General features: G+C 38.6%; 1 protein-coding gene across 9 annotated transcripts in view; it reads left to right on the forward strand.

Annotated features, from left to right (window-relative positions):
- phldb1a (pleckstrin homology-like domain, family B, member 1a) overlaps positions 1 to 22,296 on the forward strand; it is a 56,137-nt gene that overhangs the window by 26,300 nt on the left and 7,541 nt on the right. For 3 of the 9 annotated variants that reach the window (XM_041800625.1, XM_041800624.1, XM_041800630.1), the window contains 17 exons: positions 1,409 to 1,636; positions 1,716 to 1,847; positions 1,927 to 2,064; positions 2,583 to 2,711; positions 5,317 to 5,472; positions 5,577 to 5,687; positions 5,779 to 5,868; positions 5,972 to 6,103; positions 7,698 to 7,820; positions 7,982 to 8,140; positions 8,283 to 8,423; positions 10,212 to 10,319; positions 10,413 to 10,491; positions 11,725 to 11,872; positions 12,192 to 12,282; positions 17,575 to 17,721; positions 20,842 to 21,061. In XM_041800625.1, the coding sequence (XP_041656559.1) occupies positions 1,409 to 1,636; positions 1,716 to 1,847; positions 1,927 to 2,064; positions 2,583 to 2,711; positions 5,317 to 5,472; positions 5,577 to 5,687; positions 5,779 to 5,868; positions 5,972 to 6,103; positions 7,698 to 7,820; positions 7,982 to 8,140; positions 8,283 to 8,423; positions 10,212 to 10,319; positions 10,413 to 10,491; positions 11,725 to 11,872; positions 12,192 to 12,282; positions 17,575 to 17,721; positions 20,842 to 21,061 (2,332 nt within the window). The remainder of the gene's footprint in view (positions 1 to 1,408; positions 1,637 to 1,715; positions 1,848 to 1,926; positions 2,065 to 2,582; positions 2,712 to 5,316; positions 5,473 to 5,576; positions 5,688 to 5,778; positions 5,869 to 5,971; positions 6,104 to 7,697; positions 7,821 to 7,981; positions 8,141 to 8,282; positions 8,424 to 10,211; positions 10,320 to 10,412; positions 10,492 to 11,724; positions 11,873 to 12,191; positions 12,283 to 17,574; positions 17,722 to 20,841; positions 21,062 to 22,296) is intronic. The other 6 variants (XM_041800628.1, XM_041800627.1, XM_041800626.1 and 3 more) reach the window with 6 other exon arrangements.

The following is a 22,296-nucleotide window of genomic DNA, read 5'->3' on the forward strand; positions in this document are numbered from 1 at the left end:
TAGATACTCAAACGGTGTTGCTTTAGCTTTGTTAGCTTTAGCTCAAGTTAGCAACTTAGCCCAAGAAACATGAGCTTTAGCAAACATAGCCAAAGCTAACATAGTATGTAAGCTACATAGATAATGCAGCTGGAGCAAACCTAGCTATGGGAGCCATGTAGATAGCAAAGCTATGTAGCTAACATAAGCTTCATAACTTCATTAATATAGACCCACACTGTACTGCTATTCTTATTCTATGTGCTGGCCTAGATATCCATAAACCTCATGAGCTTTAGGCTATGTTAGCTACATAGCTCTGTTCTCTAAGTAGCTTATGCAGATTAAGTAACTACGTAAGCTATGTTTGCTACATTAGCATGTTTTAATTGAGGACAAGTTGTTTTTGTTGTTGTTGTTGTTTCCTTTGATTTTTGGTATCCTAACCTTTATCTTAGCCCGTACCCTAACTGAAAGTTTAATCCAATTTTATTTTGAAAGTTTTTGTTTATATTCCCGTTCTAACAGATACAGTATCTCACACTAGCAGTCTGCAAGGGAGGGGCGTCTAAGAGCTATGGTCTGCAGCCAGACCCCTTCTTTTTTTATTTGGTGTTTTTTAATGTCTTATAATTGTGTATCTTGTATCATCTTTGTTTGATGGTTGCTCATTTTTTAAGACACTTTGTTAAATGTGAAACTTGAAAAAAAAAGAACACTTAAGTGTGGGTTTCCTTGCTAAATAACTAATAAAAAATTGAATATGTGTAATCTGAAGTTACAAGTCTGATGTTCAGATTAATTTACTGTATTTCTGTGGTTTTGGATTATCTTCAACTAGACAAACAGCATCTGAACTTGTCTCTGGCATACACTTTTACTGTTAAAGTTGATGCAGAAGACAGCTGATATGTTTGTTTTAAATGCCTGAGTAAATGAAATACCAGACAGAATTGGATGGTGGTTTTGGAAAGAATAACAATGCAGTAAAATCACAAGACACAATAGTTTCTTGTCTTGCCAGATTTCAAATTGTTGTCACACTTTCTGTGCTGTTACTCTTTAAATTAAACCAGAGGGCCCATTGTTTCAGAACAGCTTTGCCTCAAGCTGGAACCCATGGCACTGAATCAAAAGAAAAACATTGAAGAAACAATAAATAAGAAAAACTCATAAAAAGGAGCATTTAAACCATTGAAAGTTTTCATAAACTGCCTTAGCTCTGACAGGTTTTACTATGAGCCCCCTCCTGAGAGACAAACTACATCAGCTTCTCTCTGGCTATCGGGTTACAACCGTCCCGTGCCAGTGTCTGAGGGACAGCTGCCTAAATGGGACAATGTCAGCCAAGGACACGTGAAGCTAATCTGCAATATGATCCTTAATGTAGGACAGCATGCTTACCAAGCCCTCTGTATCTCTGCTGTAGGAGCGGCAGAGGCTGGAGACCATCCTGAACCTGTGTGCAGAGTATAACCATGAGGACAGAGCTGTGGAGCTGGCTGAGGTGGTGAGGAATGGACTGCTGGGAGGAAGCTGCTCGGACACAGGAGTAAGGATGCCTCTTGAGGGATTAGACCGAGCCCAGAGGGTGACAGAGAATGATGAGGAAATACAGAGAGAGGAATCCAGCAGCACAGAGAGCACACACCAAGAGGTCATAAATGAAATCATGAAGAAGTTGTCTTATTATTCTTTTAGTAGGAGCCCATTTTTATATCTAAATCTCCCCATAGTGTGAAGAGCTGCTGGCTGGGCAGGATCCGGCCTACCTGGAGGAAGAGAGGAGCAGGATCTTGGCCCGGGTTGATGACTTGAAGCAGAGAGTCAGTGACCTGGAGCAGCAGCTGCAAGAGACCAAACAGGAGGTGGGAGCTGTTTCAAAAATATTTATTTAGCTGGACCAGGCATGGTGGCTGCAGACTCTGACCCTACATGTGTCTGTAGGTGGAGATGGAGCAGGCCCTGCTGCAGGCGGAGAAATGGGCAGAGCAGGAGCAGGTGGAGGCTGAAAATGAAATCATCTCTCAGCTGCAGCTCAAACTGAGCCAGCTGGACAAGGCCACCCAGAAAGAGAAGGACAAGGTGGGCAGAAAGGACAAAACTACAGTATTTTGATGCAGGAAATGCTGTCAGTTTTGCTGCAATTGCACGCAAATGTTGGATGTTTTCTTAAAAATCAGTGTGTGAATACATAAAAACTCATTCCTTCCTGAATGTGCAAACAGTCTTGACATGTATGTACCATTTTTAAGAAGATCTTAGCTGACATTGCACTGCTCGATAACTCTGTCTGTCCTAAACATAAAGCACAAACATCTTCTATTTCAAGTGTCTCAATCTTCTTAGGTTTTAAAGAAAAAATAAGATGGATGTAAAAAAATTAAAATATAGATTCACACATGCACATAACTCATCATTTCCTCCTATTTTAACCCCTAACTCTCCTGACAATCTTACCTCTAATCCTTTAACTGCATTGATCTAATAACTTTAAAGCTTGGCTGCATGGATTTTGAGTTGTCTATGATTTTTTTGTTCTCCTCCATTTGTGTGAGTATGTGTGTGAATGCAGACAAAATGTGTGTCTTATGTGTTTTTAGGGGAGGGCTAATGTGTCGGCTGAGCGGAAGGCCCTGGAAAAGCAGAGGAATGAGTACAATGAGCTGAAGAGGCAGTTTGATAAGTGCCCCTTGTCTCTAAGGGAACAGTTACAGGAGCAGCTCAGCAGGGTCAGTGTTCTCACGCAGCCCACAGGCTGGCAACAGTGAGTTATAATATACCAGATACAACAGTACTGTATGTTGTGCACAGAAGGCCACAGACACATAATGCTGACTCTGTTTAGAAATGCTCAGAGCTTTGTACATTTGCAGATTTTGCATTTTCCTCCTTTACTGCTCTTGCTCTTTATCATCTAAACATTAAAGGTCCTAATAGTGCCATCTGTTAGCTTGACTACACATTAAGCAAAGCTTCTGCAGCTCCAGCAGCTCTCTCAGACTGCTGTTTTAACTGTTCAATCCCTGCAGTTTCCTCTTTCTGGATGCCTCTAATGTTTAATGCTATTAGTAAAAATTAATCTCATTAACAGCTTTGCTCTAAAACGTGCATGCCTTTTACAAAGACTGGTACTAGTCACACTAAGCACACTTAAAATGTTAAAGATTATTTTAAGATCTGATACAATGACATTCTTGCTTCTTCACTGTAGATGATATATGTTTGCCTTTTTTCTTAAAACGACCATGCCAACAATGCCTAGGTTGATATCTAAAACAGGCCAAAGGTCTTGAAAAATAAGTAGAGCACTTTTATTAAAGAAAACTTTCTTCAAGCAGGAGTAAATATGGGTTTTGTTTGGTACTATTTTCAACTATGGAGGAATAACTGCAGGCATTTACAATAAGAGTGATCATTCTGAAGAACAAATACATCAATTAAGGATGCACCAATCGAACTTTTCTAGTAGTAATTATACTGCTTACTCTACAGTACCTTTGGAAAGTATTCAGACCCCCTTCACTTTTTACAGTTTTGTTATGTTGCAGACTGATGCTACAATTTAAATATTATTTTTTCTCATTAATCTACACCCAATAATGACAAAATGAAAAAGTATTTAAGATTTTTTTTTGATTTATGAAAAATGAAACCACTGAAATATCAAATTGACATAAGTATTCAGACTGTGCAAAAAAAAAAAAAGGTTCCTCCAATTTCACTGGATCATTGCTGAAATGTTTCTACACCTTGACTGGAGTTCACAGCCGTAAAATAAATTGATTAGACATGATTTGGAAAGGCTCATATCTCTCTCTCTCTCTAGAAGGCCTCACAGCTGACAATGTGTATCAGAGTAAATAATAACCAAGCCACAAGGTGAAAGGAACTGCCTGTAGAGCTCAGAGACAGGTTTGTTGCAAGGCACAGACCTGGGAAAGGCTACCCTGCTGAACTCAAGGTTCCCAAGAGCACAGTGGCCTCCATAATTCTCAACTGGAAGAAGCTTTGCACAACCAAGAGTCTCCCAAAGCTGGTCACCCAAACTGAGCAATCAATCGAGAAGGGCCTTAGTAAGAGAGGTGACCAAGAACCCAAGGGTCATTTTGACTGAGCTCCAGAGATCCTGTGCAGAGATGGGGCCCTTCCCCCCTGATTGCTCAGTTTTGCAGAGTGACCAGCTCTTGAAAGTCCTGGTTGTGCCAAACCTCTTCCATTTGAGAATTATGGAGGCCACGGTGCTCCTGGGAACCATGAGTGCAGCAGACTTTTTTCTAGTCTTCTTGAAACAATCCTGTCTCTGACCTCGGAGACAGTTCCTTTCACCACATGGCTTGGCTTTTGATCTGATATGCATTGTCAGCTGTAAGGCCTTCTATAGAGAGATGTGTGCCTTTACAAGTCATGTCCAGTCAATTTAATTTATCACAGGTGGACTCCAATCAAGGTGTAGAAAAATCTTAGCAATGATCTAGGGAAATGGAATGAACCTGAGCTGTGCACTCCCATGTTGTCTGTGGCTTTTTCATTTTTGTCTCCAAAAATGTCATTTACTTTAATCTTATTAAGCATTTTCTTCATGCAGAATAGAGTTGGTGGAGTGTGATCCACAGAAGTTTAAACTGTGCATCACTGTATGGTATGCAGCTTGTGTACGACCAGTTAACCAGGCAACATCAACAGTACCTGCGGTTAAGCAACATACTTTTACATCTTTTAACTCCATTGAGGAATCTTTTCAAATGCAGACACCAGACAGGAAAATATTCACATGGTGACTACTGTGCCGTGGTTCAAACTGTTTTGCCACTTTCAAACTGGGAAGAGATCTTTGCAATCCAGTCATCAAAGTTAACTGATCAGTCTTGGTTCGTCTGCCTTCTTTGATAAAACTCATAAGTCTACTACAGCGTTAGCTTTGTAGAAATCACATGCATAATGCAGCCAAATTTGTTGGCATAATAAGTGTGAAATAGATCCTGGGTTCTTAGCTTCCTGTAGGCAACGCCTAGCAAAATGCACCAGCACATTAATGACAGTGCAGTAATATACACACACTGGCTTAATGGATTTGCCCATTATCACTGATACCCGATCTAGCTATTAGAGTCAGTGTCAGACAAATATCTGGCACCAGGACTGGATTGGTGCATCCCTAATGTCGGTAGGGCTAAGCTTTGGACTCCCAAGATTGATCCATGTTGAATTTGGTCTTTTCATGAGAGTTTTCCAAAAATAAGAAAATTAAAGAATATTTTCCACCTAATCCTTTCATATTTCTGTTTTAGACTGTGTGTTTATGGTGTGAATAACCTTTTGTAAATCCACATGTAGAAAGCTGAGGCTCTGGAGTCTGGGACCAAGCAGTTTGAGGAGCTGGAGTTCTGTCAGCTGGAGGCAGAGAGCAGTCTGGAGGAGAAGAGGGACACTCAGAGCTCGCAGCTTCTCCAGGAGAGAGCTGAGTATCACTGCAGTGTGGCCAAGAGGAAGGTATGGACACTTGTAAAACAGGAAACACATGATATAAATATGGGTAAAATATATATGAGATTGTGAGTCAGTGGCTTCTAGAAAGTGGACTTGTTGATTTGCAGGAGAGGATGGGTGCTCTGGAAGCTCAGGTGAAGCAGCTGGGAGTACAAGCAACTCAAGACTGTGAGAGGATGGTAAAAGACAAGGCAATGACTCTGCAGCTGTTACACAAGGTTAGCCTTAGCAAACCCAGCTTTTGACTGCATGTCTTCCTGCCTTTATAAAGGGAATCAGTGTCATGTTCATACTGGTTTTACCTTTTAGGAGCAGGACAGGTTGTGTGCTCTGGAGAAGAGGTACCTCGCCCTGACTGGAGGAAGAAACTTCCCAAAACACAATGGCAACATGAAAGAGGTGAGCAGGGGCATGTGTCATCTCAAAACCATCTGTCTGTACTTACTAAGCTGGGGGAAACTTGCTGTTTTTTTTTTCAAACTGGGATGAACTTTTTAAACAGGAACTGCTTCACATCAGCGAACCTGATCTTGCTTATGTGGACGGTCCTCCTCATAGCCTCTGTCCCTCCTCCGCCTCCTTCTCCTCCTCTCACATCCCCTCCCCAGAACTCTATCCTGTTAGACAGCAAGAGGTAAATTCAAAAATTATGTCTGTTAAAACAAATCACAAAGAACCTTTAGTACCCTGTACTGTTTGTCTATTATTTAGTAGTTGTTTTGGGCTTGCTTCTTTGGTAGCTTATATTATTAAATTACAATATTCACGTTTCAGACTTTACCTTTTCTTAAGTTCTTAAGATGTTACACTGCTAAATTTCTGGAATTTCAATTTAGGAACATCTTTACCATTTTTCTAGTTTACCTGCAACCTGATGATGAGATTGGGTCATTTTTCGAATTAAAATGCCATATGGTAACTCATTAGCCACCAAGGTTGAGTCACAACAGCTAACGTAAGCATGCAACCAATTCCTGCTACAACTGTTAGCTAGCTAGTATGAATGTAAACTGGTGTTTTGATTTAACAAGTTACCGTGTCAACTGGGGACTTCCGACTAAAAGAGTTATACTTCCTTATCTATTGTTTTGATGATTTAAAAATATTCCTATCAAATATGTATTTATTTACTGACCAAACAACAAGACGTTTACGTTTTCAGCGTCTGTTGTAGCTTACAAAAAGTCGCCAGTTGGCACGGTCACTATTGAAACCGTAACACCGTTAGCTTCTGACCGTTAAGAGAGGTATTTGGATAATTTCTATCAATTTAAAGGCTTTATCGGCGTGAAAGCAATTACTTTTGCTGCCAAAGCAATTTAAAATTAAATCCATCTAATTCTATCATATCACGTTTAAACGTCAAACACTAAAATAAGCGTAGAAATTGTTGAAAGCTTAACTATGAAGTCGTCTGCGGAATGGTGTTTGGGTTTAACAAGTTACAGTGGTAACTTGCGATTTTCTGACGAACGCATTTGAGCAGTGAAGAGTCTTTCTTCGTTTACTTTTTTATCATGTCAAAATATAATTTCCGAATGTGCATTAAATGATAGACCAAACAACAAGACGTTTAAGTTTTCAACGTCTGTTCTAGCTACAGTCGCTGGTTAACATGGTCGCGTTGGAACACCGTTAGCTACTGACCGTTAAGGAAGGTATTTGGACGTTTGGTATCATATCATGTTTCTCTTAAACACTACAATAAGCATGGGAATATTTAACTACTTGCACTGGCTTTTGCTTTTATCTTGCTTTGTGGAAGTTTGTAGCTACGTCATTGCTAGCTGGCTAGTTAGGAATTTATGCTATGTTGTCAAACTACTGTCAACATTAGCTAAACAGACCGGATGCTAAAATTAGCTATTTTGCCACAATATTTAAACAAGAAATAGTTTGAACGTTAATATTACCCACACCTCTTGGATTTTCACTAGCCACGGATTTTAAGTGCAAACAGAAGGTTTGAAATGAGCTTGTCAGATTCAAAACTCTTCCTAAGTGCATTTGGGATTCCAGTCCTAAACGTTAAATATATGTTTTAAAGCTTAAACAAAAAGAAATAACCGAAAAGATTAATTTGAGATGACTTAACTGTGACTTCTGTTCTTGTTCATTTAAAAATAGAGGCTCAGTGAGTGGTGCTGTTTACTAGTAGGATGAATTGAATGCATGATTTTTGTATGACTCTCCAGCCTCCTTATTTCTCTGTTTGGCTGTTGGTGCAGGAGTACCTCAGGCTTGCTGATGTCTATAAGATGTATGGAAATTCTGCACTACAACCTCACTCTCCTTCCCCTGCTGCTCTTCATTGCTTCTCCCTCTCTGTAGCTCCAACTCTTCCATGTGAGGTAGACACTCTGCCAGCTCTCTGTCATGTTTCAATAGTCTTACACATTGAAATACCTTGCCTTTAAATGCAACTTCTATTTCACCTTCTTTTCTCTCTATCTCTGTTCTATAAATGGATTATTTCTGTGTGTATCTGTGTTGGCTGGTCATTTGTCACAAGGATTACATCACAGTCAGTCAGTTAAGCCAGATCTTCGGGATGCAGAGACTTGATCCCCCCTCTTCCTCATCTACTCCATCATTCCAACTCTCCTCTTCTCAATCTACCTTCTCATGCCACCAACCAGCATGTGGCCCTTCCTACTCTCTCTCTACAAAGGTTTGTTATTCTTTGCATAGTGGTGGTGCCACATTTCTCTTGTAACAGCACCACAGCTTGTTGAGGCTATTCTGTCATGTTTGCTTGATGCTGCTTCTGCACTCCTTCTCTATCTTTGCCTCTTTGCTTGTCATCACCTCAGAGCCAGCCTGAGCTGAGCAGGAATGTAATGCCTCCACTTAACCTCGAGCGCTGGTACCAGGAGATCATGTCTGCTGGGGAGCCTCAGTCATGTCCTCCACCGCTGCCTGCAAAGTCTTTTTCCACACGCAGACAGGGGCAGGTACAATCTCAACCCTCTCTTTATGCTGCTTAATGCTCTCCTAGTAGGTACTTTTCATCCAAGGGCACCATCAGTGGGTCACATGCACTTTAAACATAATTTCAAAACTATTAACTAAGCTGATCCTCCCTCAAGCTTCTCTACCCACATTTTATTGAGATTATGTGGCCCTCTAGGGGACAAAATGAGGCATAATAATGATGAAGCAATGGTACCAATGGTATCTAATGAGATATACGTTATTTCACTTTTATTTTGGTGCTTGAACCTGCAAGCATAAACAAAAATGTTATATCATCCTGCAAGAACACAGGTAGCTAGAATAATAGCCTACTTCCTTCATCAAAAATATTTTACTAAGCTGAGTTTTTTCAGTATTTAGACTAATGTCATTAAGTAAGTATCATGCTGTTGGTATTTTTTATCTCTCTGCTTAACTGTTTTCCCCCTGTTTTTAATTTTGTCCGGTATTTGTGTTACTGTGTATCGGGTGATCTTAGTTTTTTATACTGCAACTTTGGGATTTTAGTTCAGCTTTGTCTCTTTGTTGGACAGCACTTTGGTCATGGTGCGTTATTGTAAAATATGCTTTATAAAAAATTGAGTTGACTTGTTTGAAGTTTGATTTGATGGAGGGACTGGTCAGATCTTCACTAAAGGCAAAAGTGCAAATATTGCCAAATGTACTGTAGATATTCTGTAACAAGCCAAATCTTTACCCTCAGTGTTTCTCTTAATCACTTTAACTGAAATCAAATTACTAGTATTAAAGTATCCATTAAATTGTAACAACGTTTTCCTAGTATCAGGGCTGATAAAGTTTTGTATCTTATTCTAGCATAAAAAAACATCACAATTACATCATGATGAAGGCAATCTGAAGTTCAATTGAGCGCCAGAATGGGAAAGAAAAGTGATTTAAGTGACTCTGAATGTGCAGAGGTTGTTGGTGATCTGGTATACATTCACATTGTTTTGGCCAGTGGTTCTTAACTAGTGGGTCAGGACCCAAAAGTGGGTCACGGAGCTGTTTTCAATGGGTTGTGAATGAGTGTGTAGAAAAAAAAAGTCAGAAAGTCTATGAAGTGATTTCTAAACTAGATTATTTATATTGAATAAATCTGATTTGATACTTGGTCACGATTTTTTGAGAAGAAGTTGGTGGTGGGTTCCTAGGCTAGACCACTTGAGATCCACTGGTTTATGCCAAATTCTGGATATATCAATTCAATGTTGCAGGAGAGATTGAGACTCATCAGACTAGGCAGTAATTTTCCAATCTTCTGATGTCCAGTTTTGGTAAGGCCAAGTGAATTTTAGCTGACAGGAAGGGCACTCTGTGTGGTCTGCTACTGTTGTAGCCCTCTGACCTCTGCCATCAACAAGGCATTTTGGCTCAGAGAGCTGCCGCTCACTGGATATTTTCTCTTTTCAGACCATTCTTTGTTTACCCTAGAGATAGTTGTTCATGAAGATCCCAGTAGATCAGCAATTTGTGAAATACTGAGGCCAGCCTGCCTGGCAGCAACAACCATCATCTTTTGATGCTTAAACTTCAGAAGATTGTGTTGACCATGCCTAAATGCCTAAATGTGTTGGTTGCTGCTTGGTGATTGGATTAATGAACAGTGAAAAAGTATACCTGATAAAGTGATCAGTGAGTGTATTTATATTTAGACAGAAATGTAGAACATGTCAGGATTTTACTTTTGGAACTAAGCCATGCTTAATTTCCCCACTGTATAGAAAAAATAGCTGATTATATATTCTGTTTTGTATTGTTCTTAGCTGTTAAAGTCTAAATCAGACGGTGAAGTTGGACAGGCAGCATTGAGCGGTGCTGCAGCTCTTCAACACTCAGGTGGTGCTGCTTATGAGAGAAATGCATCCACCAAGGTGAGCATATCAGTTTTGCTCATATCATATGCTTATTGCTTTTTAAAATAATTTTAATCAGTTAATTGAGTTGTCTTTTTGTGTGTTTTCTAGGGGTTACAGTTAATGCTGAGAGATATGTCAAACCCATTAGACATGGAGTCCAGGAGACAGTTTGTCCTGCAGAATAAAGGTACATATAAGTCATTTGGTTTGCTCCGATATATTTAGCAGGCTGGATCGTTTGACTTCTCTGTCAGTGGGGCAATTGTTTAAAAGTAAATGGATCCTATTAAAACCGTCTGGTTTGATTATAACTTATGAATTGGTTGCTAAAAACACAACAATCTTGCATAAAATCAGGTAATCTAATCTTGTATTTTTAAACCCAGATTAAACTAATTTGTGGTTCAATGGTACCAGTCATTGAGAAAAGGATGGGGGAGTCACTTTGACAATGGACCACAACAACTTGTCAAGGCCTATATTTATACCAAAAGTTCTGGATTTCTTGGAAATTTCCTATTCAGAATCCACTCAAATTCCCTTAAATTTCAAAAAGTTACCTGCAATTTGTGTTTTTAAAGTATCCTGTAAAAGTACCGCCAAAGTACTTCAAATATTTCACAAATGTTTCAGTGAAACTTTACCATAAAGCCTTAACATTCTAATAAAATGGTACAAAATAATGGAAAATTCCTCCAAAAAAAATCTCTGAAATTTCTGTCAAAATTCATGATAGATAACAAATCCATTTACTAAATTTCCATGAAAAAAACAAACAGACTTATTTTCATCATAGTTCTTGAAACTTTGCAGGATACCCTCCCACCAAAAAAATCTCAATCAAATACTCCAAAATCTATAAGTAAATTTGCCAAATTTCCATGATAATACCTTAAAATGTCAAAGGAAATTTCCACCCAAGAATTCTAATAATATTCCAAAAAATTACAAAGACAAAAATGTCACTAAAAACATCCAGTCCATTTCCAAATTATACAAACATACCCCCTTAATTTTTCATGAAAATATTAGAAAACAATAATAATAATAATATGAAATATAATGGTAATAATGATAATAATAGCAATACTATAAATAATAAAGAATAATACATAGTATAAAAATACCCCCAGCATTTCATCAAATTACTTTAACTTTGATTAAAATTCTGGACAGTTATCTCAAAAATTCCACCAGCCAAAATGAATATCATGGTTATATATTATTTCTGTGTTGTAGGAATGTCCTGATGCACATGCATGGGCTCAGGAGGGTATCTTCATGTTTACCATAAACTTTATAAACATCCAGGTGTTCAGGCCTACTTTGCTTTATCTTATCGTGTGTATTAAAATGCAAAGACTTGTTATTGTCAGTAGAGGGTGCTGTGAGTCTATGACAGCTGTCTCTGCCTGCACAGATCTGTCTCCCACAGTCCATCACTCCATCCTCCACCATCAGACGCCCTCCAGTGGAAACCAGGCGTATGACACCCTGAGCCTGGAGAGCTCTGACAGCATGGAAACCAGTGTCTCTACCGGCAACAACTCCGCCTGTACCCCAGAAAGGTGAGAGACTGGGAAGTGAGCAATTGGCTGTTTCCATGGGAACACTCAAGTCTGCCCCCGTCTCCCCGGAGAAGGGTCACTGCGCTTTGTTCCCGTGACAACATGTTTTGTTACATGTCTGCACCCGGGACCACTCGTACGCTGGCTGTTGCCATGCCAACTGTTTTAAGTTTTGAGGTAGTTCAAAGCTTCAGTTTAGAGTGGCTCACAGAGGATGTTTTTGTTTCGTCTGCATCTCCTGCTGCTGTCAGTGTTTTAGTTTCTAGGCATGTGTGTGCACGGTTGTCATCACACGCTCCTCTCCCTCTGTGTGTTGTAGTGCCTGTGGGCTGGAGGCCCAGAGGATCGAGGAGATGGAGAAGATGCTGAAAGAGGCGCAGCAGGAGAAAGCCCGGCTCATTGAGAACAGAGTGAGTGTCCAAACAGAACAGAGAGAGGAAGTGATGGCTTCTTCATGACATCAGTCTAAGGATTTTTTCAATTTTCATGTTTTTTTACGGCCTCATTTTAATGACAACATATTACCCAAACAAAAATCAACAGCCATAATCCATCCCAAGAACACACTCACATTTAAATTACATCCAAACTGTGTAAAAGTAAACAGAAATATACATATATCATTGAATATCAACCACATGTAATTGTTAAATGTAAGCCATACACATTGATGATATGAATATAAATAGAAACAAATGAAAGGAAGCAAAACACAGAAATCATTTGAAAAAAACAAATGCTGTCAAGATGAGCCTAAATGTTCCAAACAGGGATCCCAAGATTTTCCAGTTTATTTTCATGTTTTAGATTGTTAGTTCTCAATTTCTCCTTGTGTACAAATACAATCAGTTCATGCAACCAGTTTATGAAGCAGGGTAGAGTGTATACAGGGTCATAATAAAGCATTGGAAGTTGATAATCCAATTGAGCAAAATTGAAGGCTTTTAAAAATTCTTAGTTGTAAAAGTGTAAGGTCTGAAATTTTGTAGTCCTTTTCAATTTTTATATTTCTCAAAAGAGGTTGTAGGCTAGTTTTTCTGCTTTGTTTTTGCATTTAGTTAATAGCAGAAGTGAGATTCTGATTAAACTCCACCAGATCTGACATTGGTCTGCACGCGTGTCATTGCTCTGGCCTGTTGAGTTATCAGTGCATCCACAACACTCCTGTGTCCCTTTGCTAGCAAGTTAACCCCTTAGAAATCCAAGGGCCCACTGGCAGGCTGTTAGATTTTTTTTGTAACTATTCACAAAATCTAAAGATAACATTATAACATTTTTTTACAAAAAACCACCACAGCAAACACAAAAAATGCTTTTGTCTGGCTACAAACAAACAAATAGTAATAAAAATGACATAGCTCACAGTTAGAAGCTCTCCTTATCTCTCCTAAACCTAATATTCCATCAAAAACAGTCCTGCTGTGTCAGAAAGAGAGTCCCCACAATCTAAATCTGGTCAAATATTTAGTCCAAAAACAAATCGCATCCATAAAGATCCATGGACTGTTTTTAAAATTTAAGATTATCCAGTTTTTGTTCTCAGTAGTCCACTGTTTTTGTTGTAATGCAATGCATTTTTTCCAGACAATTATTAGTAATGTTGTATAGAAAAATGTCTACCAACCTAAATCCTTCCTAGAGTCTCCAGTTTAAAACACCTTGACTTTTCCTCATATAAACAGGTGTAAAATCCAAATTTTCTTTACTGTTGTCATCAGCTTTGAACCTGAACTAGCTCAGGCTTTATGCTTTGATCCATTTGAGTTTTCCAGCTAATACCTCCCAGCTACAGTCATCTACAGGCCGCTGTTTCACAATACAAATTCAGACAGGAAAAACAGCTATTTTGTTTTTGTTTTTTGTTGTATTACTGAACAACAGTAGCACCTTCAGTGAGTCTGACAGTTTTGGAAGAAACTTGAGAGTATTAACTTTCTAAAGACACCTTGTTTGTGCTTGTGTTCAAAATGTTTCAAACACAGCATTCAATTTAAATTTGGGTATTCCTGGATAAGCATTTTTGATCCATTTTACCCAAAATTCTAAGGGGTTGTGTGATTGAATGATGTGTGCAAGTAATTGACAGGCAAATGTAAGTTTTCTATAAGCAGTTGGGGGAAAAGGTGTTTGAGTTAACACTTGGGCCAATGCTTGTTAACATTTTACAGGATTTTGCTAAGAAAAAGCAGCTTTTGCTTAGTGTAATACTAGCACAGACTCTATAAATGTTAGCACTGCTAGCATCTTAAAGAAAGCTTTATTTGTATACTATAATAACAATCACTATCTGCATTTTCTTAGCTATGTTGCCACATTTAATCCACATTTTGCTCAAAACATGCACATAGCTGTACCATCCATGTAACTGTTAGAAATGAAAGATTCAATGGGGTCTTAAAATATATAGAGAGAATCTTTAAAAAGGTCTTAAAAAGTGAGAAATTTCATGTCAGATTTTCCACTTATACCCTGAGTTTGTGTCTTCCAGTAATTTAGAGTTTAGTAGAATTCATCATGTTCTTTTACAGGCAGCAGCACCACACAGTAACCATCCAAACAGTAGAATTAAACAATCAGATAGAACTCTGGTTTGATTAAAGGGAAATGCCAGTAAATAAATAGCAGACAAAGGCGACTGTTTCAATAGCGATTGGCTGGTGGTAGAAAAGATTGTTTTTTTTTGTCTGTTCGTCTTGTGTGCCAGAAACCATATGTGAGCATCAAGGACTCCTTTAGCAGCGGGTGTTTCTGTTCATCCAGAATTGACTGAGCCTTTTTAATGTTAGATAAGTCCTCACATAGAGCTAGACATCTGTTATTGCCAGAATCATCACATCATTTTTTAATCTTCATCCTTAAATTCAGTTTTAGGTCTATTAAAGTTGCCACGGATATTTCATGAATTTGTTAACTGTTGGAAAATAAATCATTGCCTCCTTTTAGACTTTCAGTCATTGTCAAGCAAAAACATAAAGAAAACATTAAATAGTAGAACCTTTAATGTGGGGAGACTTTCTGTTTTTCTGCTATATGTAAAATTTATAACATGTGGTTGTTCTTATATCATAAGAATAAGGTATTCATGTCTTTGCGGCTGTATTGTAGAGGGATTTCTTTAAACCCTTTTTTTACATGCAGTCTGAACAATTTGAAAGAAAAGACTAATCACGTCCTAATAAATCAAAAATAAAGTTTAATGTGAATTCCAGCCTTAGTTCAAGAATTAAACCTAAAGTTATTGATTCACCTCTGGAGTACTGTTTGAGTAAATTACATTTTTTAAGGTTAGGTTTTGGGCTTTTTTGTGAAGATACGATTGAATAGAGGCAGAAATGGGGGAAAGATAGATATGATGACATGTAAAAGGAGCCACAGGGCAGACTCGGGACAGGTTTATATGGTTTATACCCCCCACCCCCCATGAAACTTTCCTTTACTTTAAGTATTTATTTTAAGAGCAATGGATTTTTTCACAGGTTTTCCAAACATTCTTGTTTTATTTTGGATGTTTGCATTATTTTACTTTGCACACAGAAACAAAATTATTTCTTAAAAAAAGCATAACTTACAAGGATCTGAAGTATTACCCCCCTGATGCTAATAGTGAGTTTTATCTCCTTTTTTCTGGATAATAGGCTGTAGTCATTAGTTGTAGTTTTTATCAAGTCTCAGATATGTCTCCTGAGGAATCCCAGCCCATTCTTCTTTGGCCAATCCCTCAAGCTCCTTCAGATTTGATGGTCTTCTGGTATGGACCTTGGTCTTCAGTTAACCCCACAGATTCTAATTGGGATTAAAGTCAGGGCCAGTCAGTAATGTTCACTTTGGTCTTCTGAAGGTAGTTCTTCACCAAAAGAAGAGGTTGTTGTTGAGTTGGAAGACAAAGTGACCACTCAGACCCAGTTTTGCTGCTGACAGCTTCAGGTTTTCTTTCAAAATCTTCACATATCCGTCTTTCTTCATGATTCCTTCCACCTTTACAAGATTCCCAGTTCACTGAAGAATCATTGCAGCATAATACCATTGTGTTTCACTTTGAGGACTTTGAGTCATCTGACTAAAGCACATGCTTCCAGTATGCTGAGTCTTTTTCCAGGTTGTCCTTAGCATACTTCATTCTGGCTTGAAGGTGTCTCTTCTGCAGAAGTTGATTTTTCTTGGTCTGCAACCTTTGGGTCCACTTCTGTGCAGGACTACAATTTCTGACTTTATTAAGTCATTCACTAGTGTCTTGGCAGTTCTTCTGGGGTCCAGCTGCAGTCCAGTTTTCTTTCCATTGTCTTTGAAAGCTTTCTCTTCCTACCTCTGCCAGGCTTATTCTATACTGCGTGACTCTAATTGAATTTCTTGATAATACTTCTCCCTCCAGTTCTTGACACTTGGAAACACTGTGATAACCTTTGTATTTCCTTCTCCTGATTTGTGAGCATCAGCAATTATTTTTCTCAGGTCTAAACTGATTTTTTTTTTGTTTTTGCTATGATGCTTTCTCCAGTGACAGCTCAAACCACGACTGAAGTTTTTATACTGTGTAAATCAGAAGATATCCTCAGTTTGAACTTGATTTTATAAGCTTTTAGCATTCCAAAGTTAATGCACATCATTGCACTACAGTGGTTTGTGCTATGGCTCAAAAGAAAGGTCAGTTTTTCTCTTTTGTGAAATAATTTTGTTTATGTGTGCAAAGTAAAATAATGTTAGCATTTGGAATAAAACTAGAATTTTTGGAAAAGCTGTGTTAAAATCCCCTCCTCTGTTTAACAGCACCTAGGTTATACTTAAAGAAAAATAAATTTTCATAAGGGGGTCAAGTAGTTAGATACCCAGAATATTCTCAGTTCAATGAACCAAAGGAAAATCATGTTGCGCCTCTTAACAGTAACATACATACAGTGAAATTTAATATTGTTACCCTTGACCAGAAGAAGAGAAAAAAATAGGTACATAACATGCCTAAAGAACAAATAATTTAAACGACCAACAAAGACAACAAAACAGCAATGCTAAATGAGAGAGGAGCAATGCTAATGAAAGTATAGTGATTGCAGGAGTGAAAATGAAGCAGAAAAAAAGCTTTTGGTCAGGGAGATAAAGCCATTTAAAGAGATTAAGTGTTTGCAAATAATAGATAAATTGATTTTCACTACAAGAGCAAAAAACCTAACTTAATGGCATTTTATATGTGCTATAAACTAAAGTTGATTTGGTTGGGGTCAAATTTAAATTTTAAATTTTTTGTGTAAAATAGTGACATCATATCATCACCAAACACACCACCTCATGGGAGAGTTGTTGAACTATATCTTTGTAATATCAGAGGAGTCTGGGATTTCTCTTGTTTAACAGATAAAAACCACAGTGAATCACGGTAAAAGTGAAATGAAGTAATAAGTCGTTTGTTTACCTTGTGTTATTGCTACATGTTGAAATAAAGGGGCTCTGAATGTAAGTGTCTGAAAGCTGCAAAGGATCATTTTACATCAGCAAAGCTTCTTCATCTATACACAGACTAAAAGGATATATTTTACAAAACCCTGGATTGGGACTTGAATTCTCCGGTGCCTCTTCTGTCAGTCTCGTACTTTGTATTGCAATATTTGCCTTCCATTTACATATTGTCCCTGTCTCCCTTTTCTCCCCACTGTTATTTTTCCCTCTCTTCTCCCCATCTGCTCCTCCGTCTCCTTTCCCGACGCTCCCAGGAGAGAGAGGTGCAGGCTCGGCGGCAGATGTTGGAGGAGGAGCGGAGGAGGCGAGAGGAGGCCGAGAGGAGGCTTCTGGATGAGACGGCCCACAGGCAGAGACTGGTGGAGGAGGAGGTGAAGATGAGAGAGAAACACTTCTCCCAGGTCAGTGGAGCAGCAGGAGGAGACGGGCGACGGGAAGAAGATAGAGGAGGGAGGGAGGGAGGGAGGGGACGGTAGACTTGGGGGAGAAGATGAGAGGCGAGACACTAAAGAGAGGCTGGGTGTACGGGGAGATCAAAGATTGTCAGGGAAGGGGAGAGAATGAGGAGAGCGCAGAGGGGAGGGTGGAGGGTTTCAGAGGGGAACAGAGAAAATGAGTAGGAGGGAGCACCCAACTATAATGAAAACATAATTAAAGCTTCAATTTTGACTGTTAATTTAATTACCTGACTACTGTGATTACTCACTCTTTAAAACGGTTTAAAACAACACAGTCTGATATTTTAATGATAAATAGAATCAAAATCAATGGAACTTAAAAAAACTACATATATTTCATTAGACAGGTGCGTAGGAGAGGCTCACTAACCAGAGGCAAACTCTTTCACACTGTCAAAATTTCACAGACATGTTGGTTCTACAGATGAGGACGAAATTATTTGTACCCCTATAAAAAATTCAGCTTTTGACTTAAGCAAAAGAATTGTTGATGCTCACTAAGCAGAAGAAGGATAAACAGTGTTATCACAGTGTTTCCAAGTGTCAAGAACTGGAGGGAGAAGTATCATCAAGAAATTTAAAGAGAGCCACACAGTTGAGAATAAGCCTGGCAGAGGTAGGAAGAGGAAGATTTAAAAGACTCTGAAAAGAAAACAAGTAAGAGATGTGTCTAAAGACCCCAGAACAACAGCCAGACACTTGTGAAGCACTTAGCCAAGTCAGGAATTGTAGTCTCAAAGAAGACCATCACTAGAGCCCTGCACAAGAACGGACTGCAAAGTTACAGGCCCAGAAAAACTGGATTAACTGTAAAAGCTCTAGATTTCTTTTTTAGACCATTATTCCTATTATTTTATATTTCAAAAGCACTTGTACAGTGTCCATTTTTGTAATTCAAAAGTTCTCCCATAATGACTAACACTATCAAAAGGAGTTCCATGTTCACTCCAGTGCTCATTGCCTTGTAGGAGACTTTAAGTTTTATTTAGCTCATTAGCTCACAGTCACATGAGCATTATTTTCACAGTCTGGTTCAATTTATTCTGATAAGAGATTTGAACTTCTCTGTTCACATTAAAACTAAAAGATGCAATCCGATTCAGATGTGCATGTTCATGCAAATTTGATCTGAAAAAAACTGCTCTGACATGCGCAGCATTGTCCCACCAGTCAAATGTGCCGAAAATTTGCCATAGAAGAAGAAATTCTTCTTCGCCTTTGTTCTAAATAGTTAGTTTTAACTCCTGCTTGCAGGAAAATTGGATTCTTCTATTTTGTGTCTGTACCTTTATTATCTGATCAACAATTCTGAGCTCTTTTAAAGGGGACATATGCAAAAATCACTTTTTCAGGCTTTTCTAACTAAAATATGTGCCATTGGCCTATCCACAATCCCATCAAATACCAGAAAAACCCATTCCCTTCCACCCTCTCTTTCTCCACCTTTCAGAAAATGTGTGCTGAAACAAGCCGTTCTCAGATTTCCCCCTCATGACCTCATGTGGGGAGTAAGCACCACCCCCAGGTTTGGTTGGCCCTCCCCGCTTGGAAGGAATTTCCACCCTCCTCTCCTGATCTACCTCTCATTTGTCAGCAGAGATGCTGGATATCTCAGTGCATTACCGTGCCGACTTTGATCTGGGAAGTTGATGGTTTAAATCCAAGCCAGGTCCTTAACTTTGGATAGAAGTGTTTGTAACATCAGGAGGGCTGCATCCATTTCCTGAGAGGGGCGTGGTTCAGGGGTGGAGTCAGACAGCTCATTAACATTTAAAGCCACAGACAAAGAAATGGCTCGTTCTGAGCAGGGCTGAAACAGAAGGGTTTTAAGACATGCAAAAATCCTATACTGGAGTGGCCTGGATTGCCTTTTGAGCAGATTGGGGAGAGTAAAACACTCTTAAACCCCTCACACTGCAGGAAAATCTGGCCAGATAATCTTTAGAACCATCAGAACAGGCATTTGCTGACTTCGTCAGTAGGGGGGATTCTGACCCATAGTTGGCATGATTGTCTTGTAGTGTGTACCAGGCTTAAGACTACTTTGCAGTTTTGTTTCACTCTCTCTTCTTTGCAAGCTGTTTTATCAATACCAGACAGTGGTTAGGGCTTATACAGCTCAGTACAACCCTTGTACATTGATTGGTTTGTAACAGATCAAAACAGATGTTTCCCCAGGAGCTGAGCTTGCATTACTCTGTATTAAATGAAAAATATAGAATGTCCAATATGCCTTTTCACTTTAGATATGACCATCTATTTGTTTAAAGTTTCCAACAAACAATAGACCATTAATCTAAAACTAGAATACAACATGAACGGATAAATCTGATTCAAACTAACTATCACATGAGGCACACTGAATGATCATAATATTTTTGCCTTCATTAACAGACCTTGCTTCAGTCACCTGGTGCTTTGCTTCCATGCACATTGCAAACTGAGGTTCTACCTGATGTTTAGTTTCAGTATTACATGCAAGAGAAAAAAAACAAAAAAAAGCAAGCAAGCAAAATTGGAGAGTAAATTTTGGTTCCAACATGTGGTTTAATTCAGTGCACTAATATCTCATCAACATGTGGCATTCCATTTTGTGTGTGCTGTGAAAATGTAACTATTGTTTATCTTCATAGTCCTGGCTCTTTCAATAGCTAACTTAGTTATATTGCCTGCCCACAGGAGTTATTCAGAGGCATAGTTTTCTGTGACGTTTACTCAGCTGTTAGCTTAAGAGATGCTGAAGAGTTAAGAATATATCTTAGAAAAGCAGTTGTGCCATATCTATTCTCCTTTGCATGTTAACTTTGCAGCACCTACTTTTTAGCAACAATCTGCTAACCCAACTAATGTGTCTTGCTGTTGTTTGTCATTTTAGCTTCATTAAGCAGTATTTCTTGGTCCATCAACCAGAGTTGCCAAATGTTCTTGCAGTCTGGACATCTGGAAAGCTTTTAAAAAGCTTAACATGGCTCCAAAAACAGCTTCGAACAGCTCAATTACTGACTTTCATCCTCTAAACACTTGGTCACTGCAGTAATACAAAATCAAACATTTTCTTCCCAGGCTCGTCCCATGACTCGCTATCTGCCAAACCGGAAGGAGGAGTTTGACCTGCGTTCCCATGTGGAGTCATCGGGCCACAGCATAGACACCTGTCCCTTTGTCATCATCACAGAGAAGATGTGCAAAGGCCACCTGGTGAAGATGGGTGGCAAGATCAAATCATGGAAGAAACGCTGGTTCGTTTTTGACCGCCTCAAGAGGAACTTCTCTTACTATGTTGGTGAGGACACAGTGACATAAACACAGTGGGTTCACACTTCAGTTTCAGGCACATTTATTTCTGTAGTTTTTTGTTCAATTTAGGAAGGCTAAATCACTTTATATCTCTTCCATTTGAGATTACTCAGTTACACCCATTAAAACTGAAACAAAATTAGCTGGCATTAGGAAGTTTTGAAGGGAATTTTTTCCCATGTGCTGGTGCTGTGGTTTGTAGCTTCAGCTCAGCTGTCACCTTAGCTGGGTAAGGATTTATTTGATGTTTCCATACACTCAAGTCTAATGTGTGCTGAGGGGATAAAAGTGACTACATTTGAACAGAAAAGTAAAGTTTGTACTTATTTTTAAATGCTGTGAGTCAGGGGAACATTACACTGATACTGAAGAGGAAAAATCTTCACTTTTAACTTCTCCTCAGGCTCTCTTAGGGAGAGGAAGGAAAAGTGTTGCATTTTTAAGGAATTACCAAGTTAGGCTTTTCTGAAAGTGTTGGGTATAAAAGGATGAAATAGCTTTATCACACCTGGCATTCCTAGTTGAGGACACACTGGACCAAAGATATTGCAACCCATGATAATTAAGCAAAAAATGCAAAGCCCAGTAATGACAAAAACAGTCAGCATGAAATTCTGGGTAAAGCTTGTACAGTATGAATCAAACACCTCAGGCTAATGAAGTAAAAATAAAAATAAAGAAAAGAAAATACTTATAACAATGATGATAATAACAAAAAAACATATTTATATGGTACTTGTCTAAACAAGTCTAAACAAATTTGTCTATAAATACAACCAGAATAAACCTCACTTAAAATAAAAATACAACCAAAAATGCATAAAAAGGAATTAAAAAAAAGGATAAAATAATTTCCACAGTGAGTTTGGAAGTTGTATGTCAATGAGGAGGTAATTCCAGAGTATTTATTTAGCATTGGCCGCCAGTCAGTTGCATGTCTCTTATACCAGCTGGAGTAGAGTGAGACAGATATTGTGACATCAGATGTAAAAGGTCTATACAACATTAATAAAGCTGCTATAGCTCAGACAACACTTTTCTGTCTTATATCTTATCTTACAAGTCAAAAAAACATTTTCCCAGCTTGAGGATTTCTTTCTAATTCCATTTTATTGTGAGCAAATTTGTCAAAACTCTTAAAGAACCCCTTTTCTCAGCGAGTTTCCTCACTCCCTCATGCCTTTGAGGCCTTAAGGTTAAAGCCTCTCTCACAGACTAGTT

Source organism: Cheilinus undulatus, linkage group 12 (genome assembly GCF_018320785.1).
Source record: "Cheilinus undulatus linkage group 12, ASM1832078v1, whole genome shotgun sequence".
In the NCBI taxonomy this organism is placed as follows: Eukaryota; Metazoa; Chordata; class Actinopteri; order Labriformes; family Labridae; genus Cheilinus; species Cheilinus undulatus.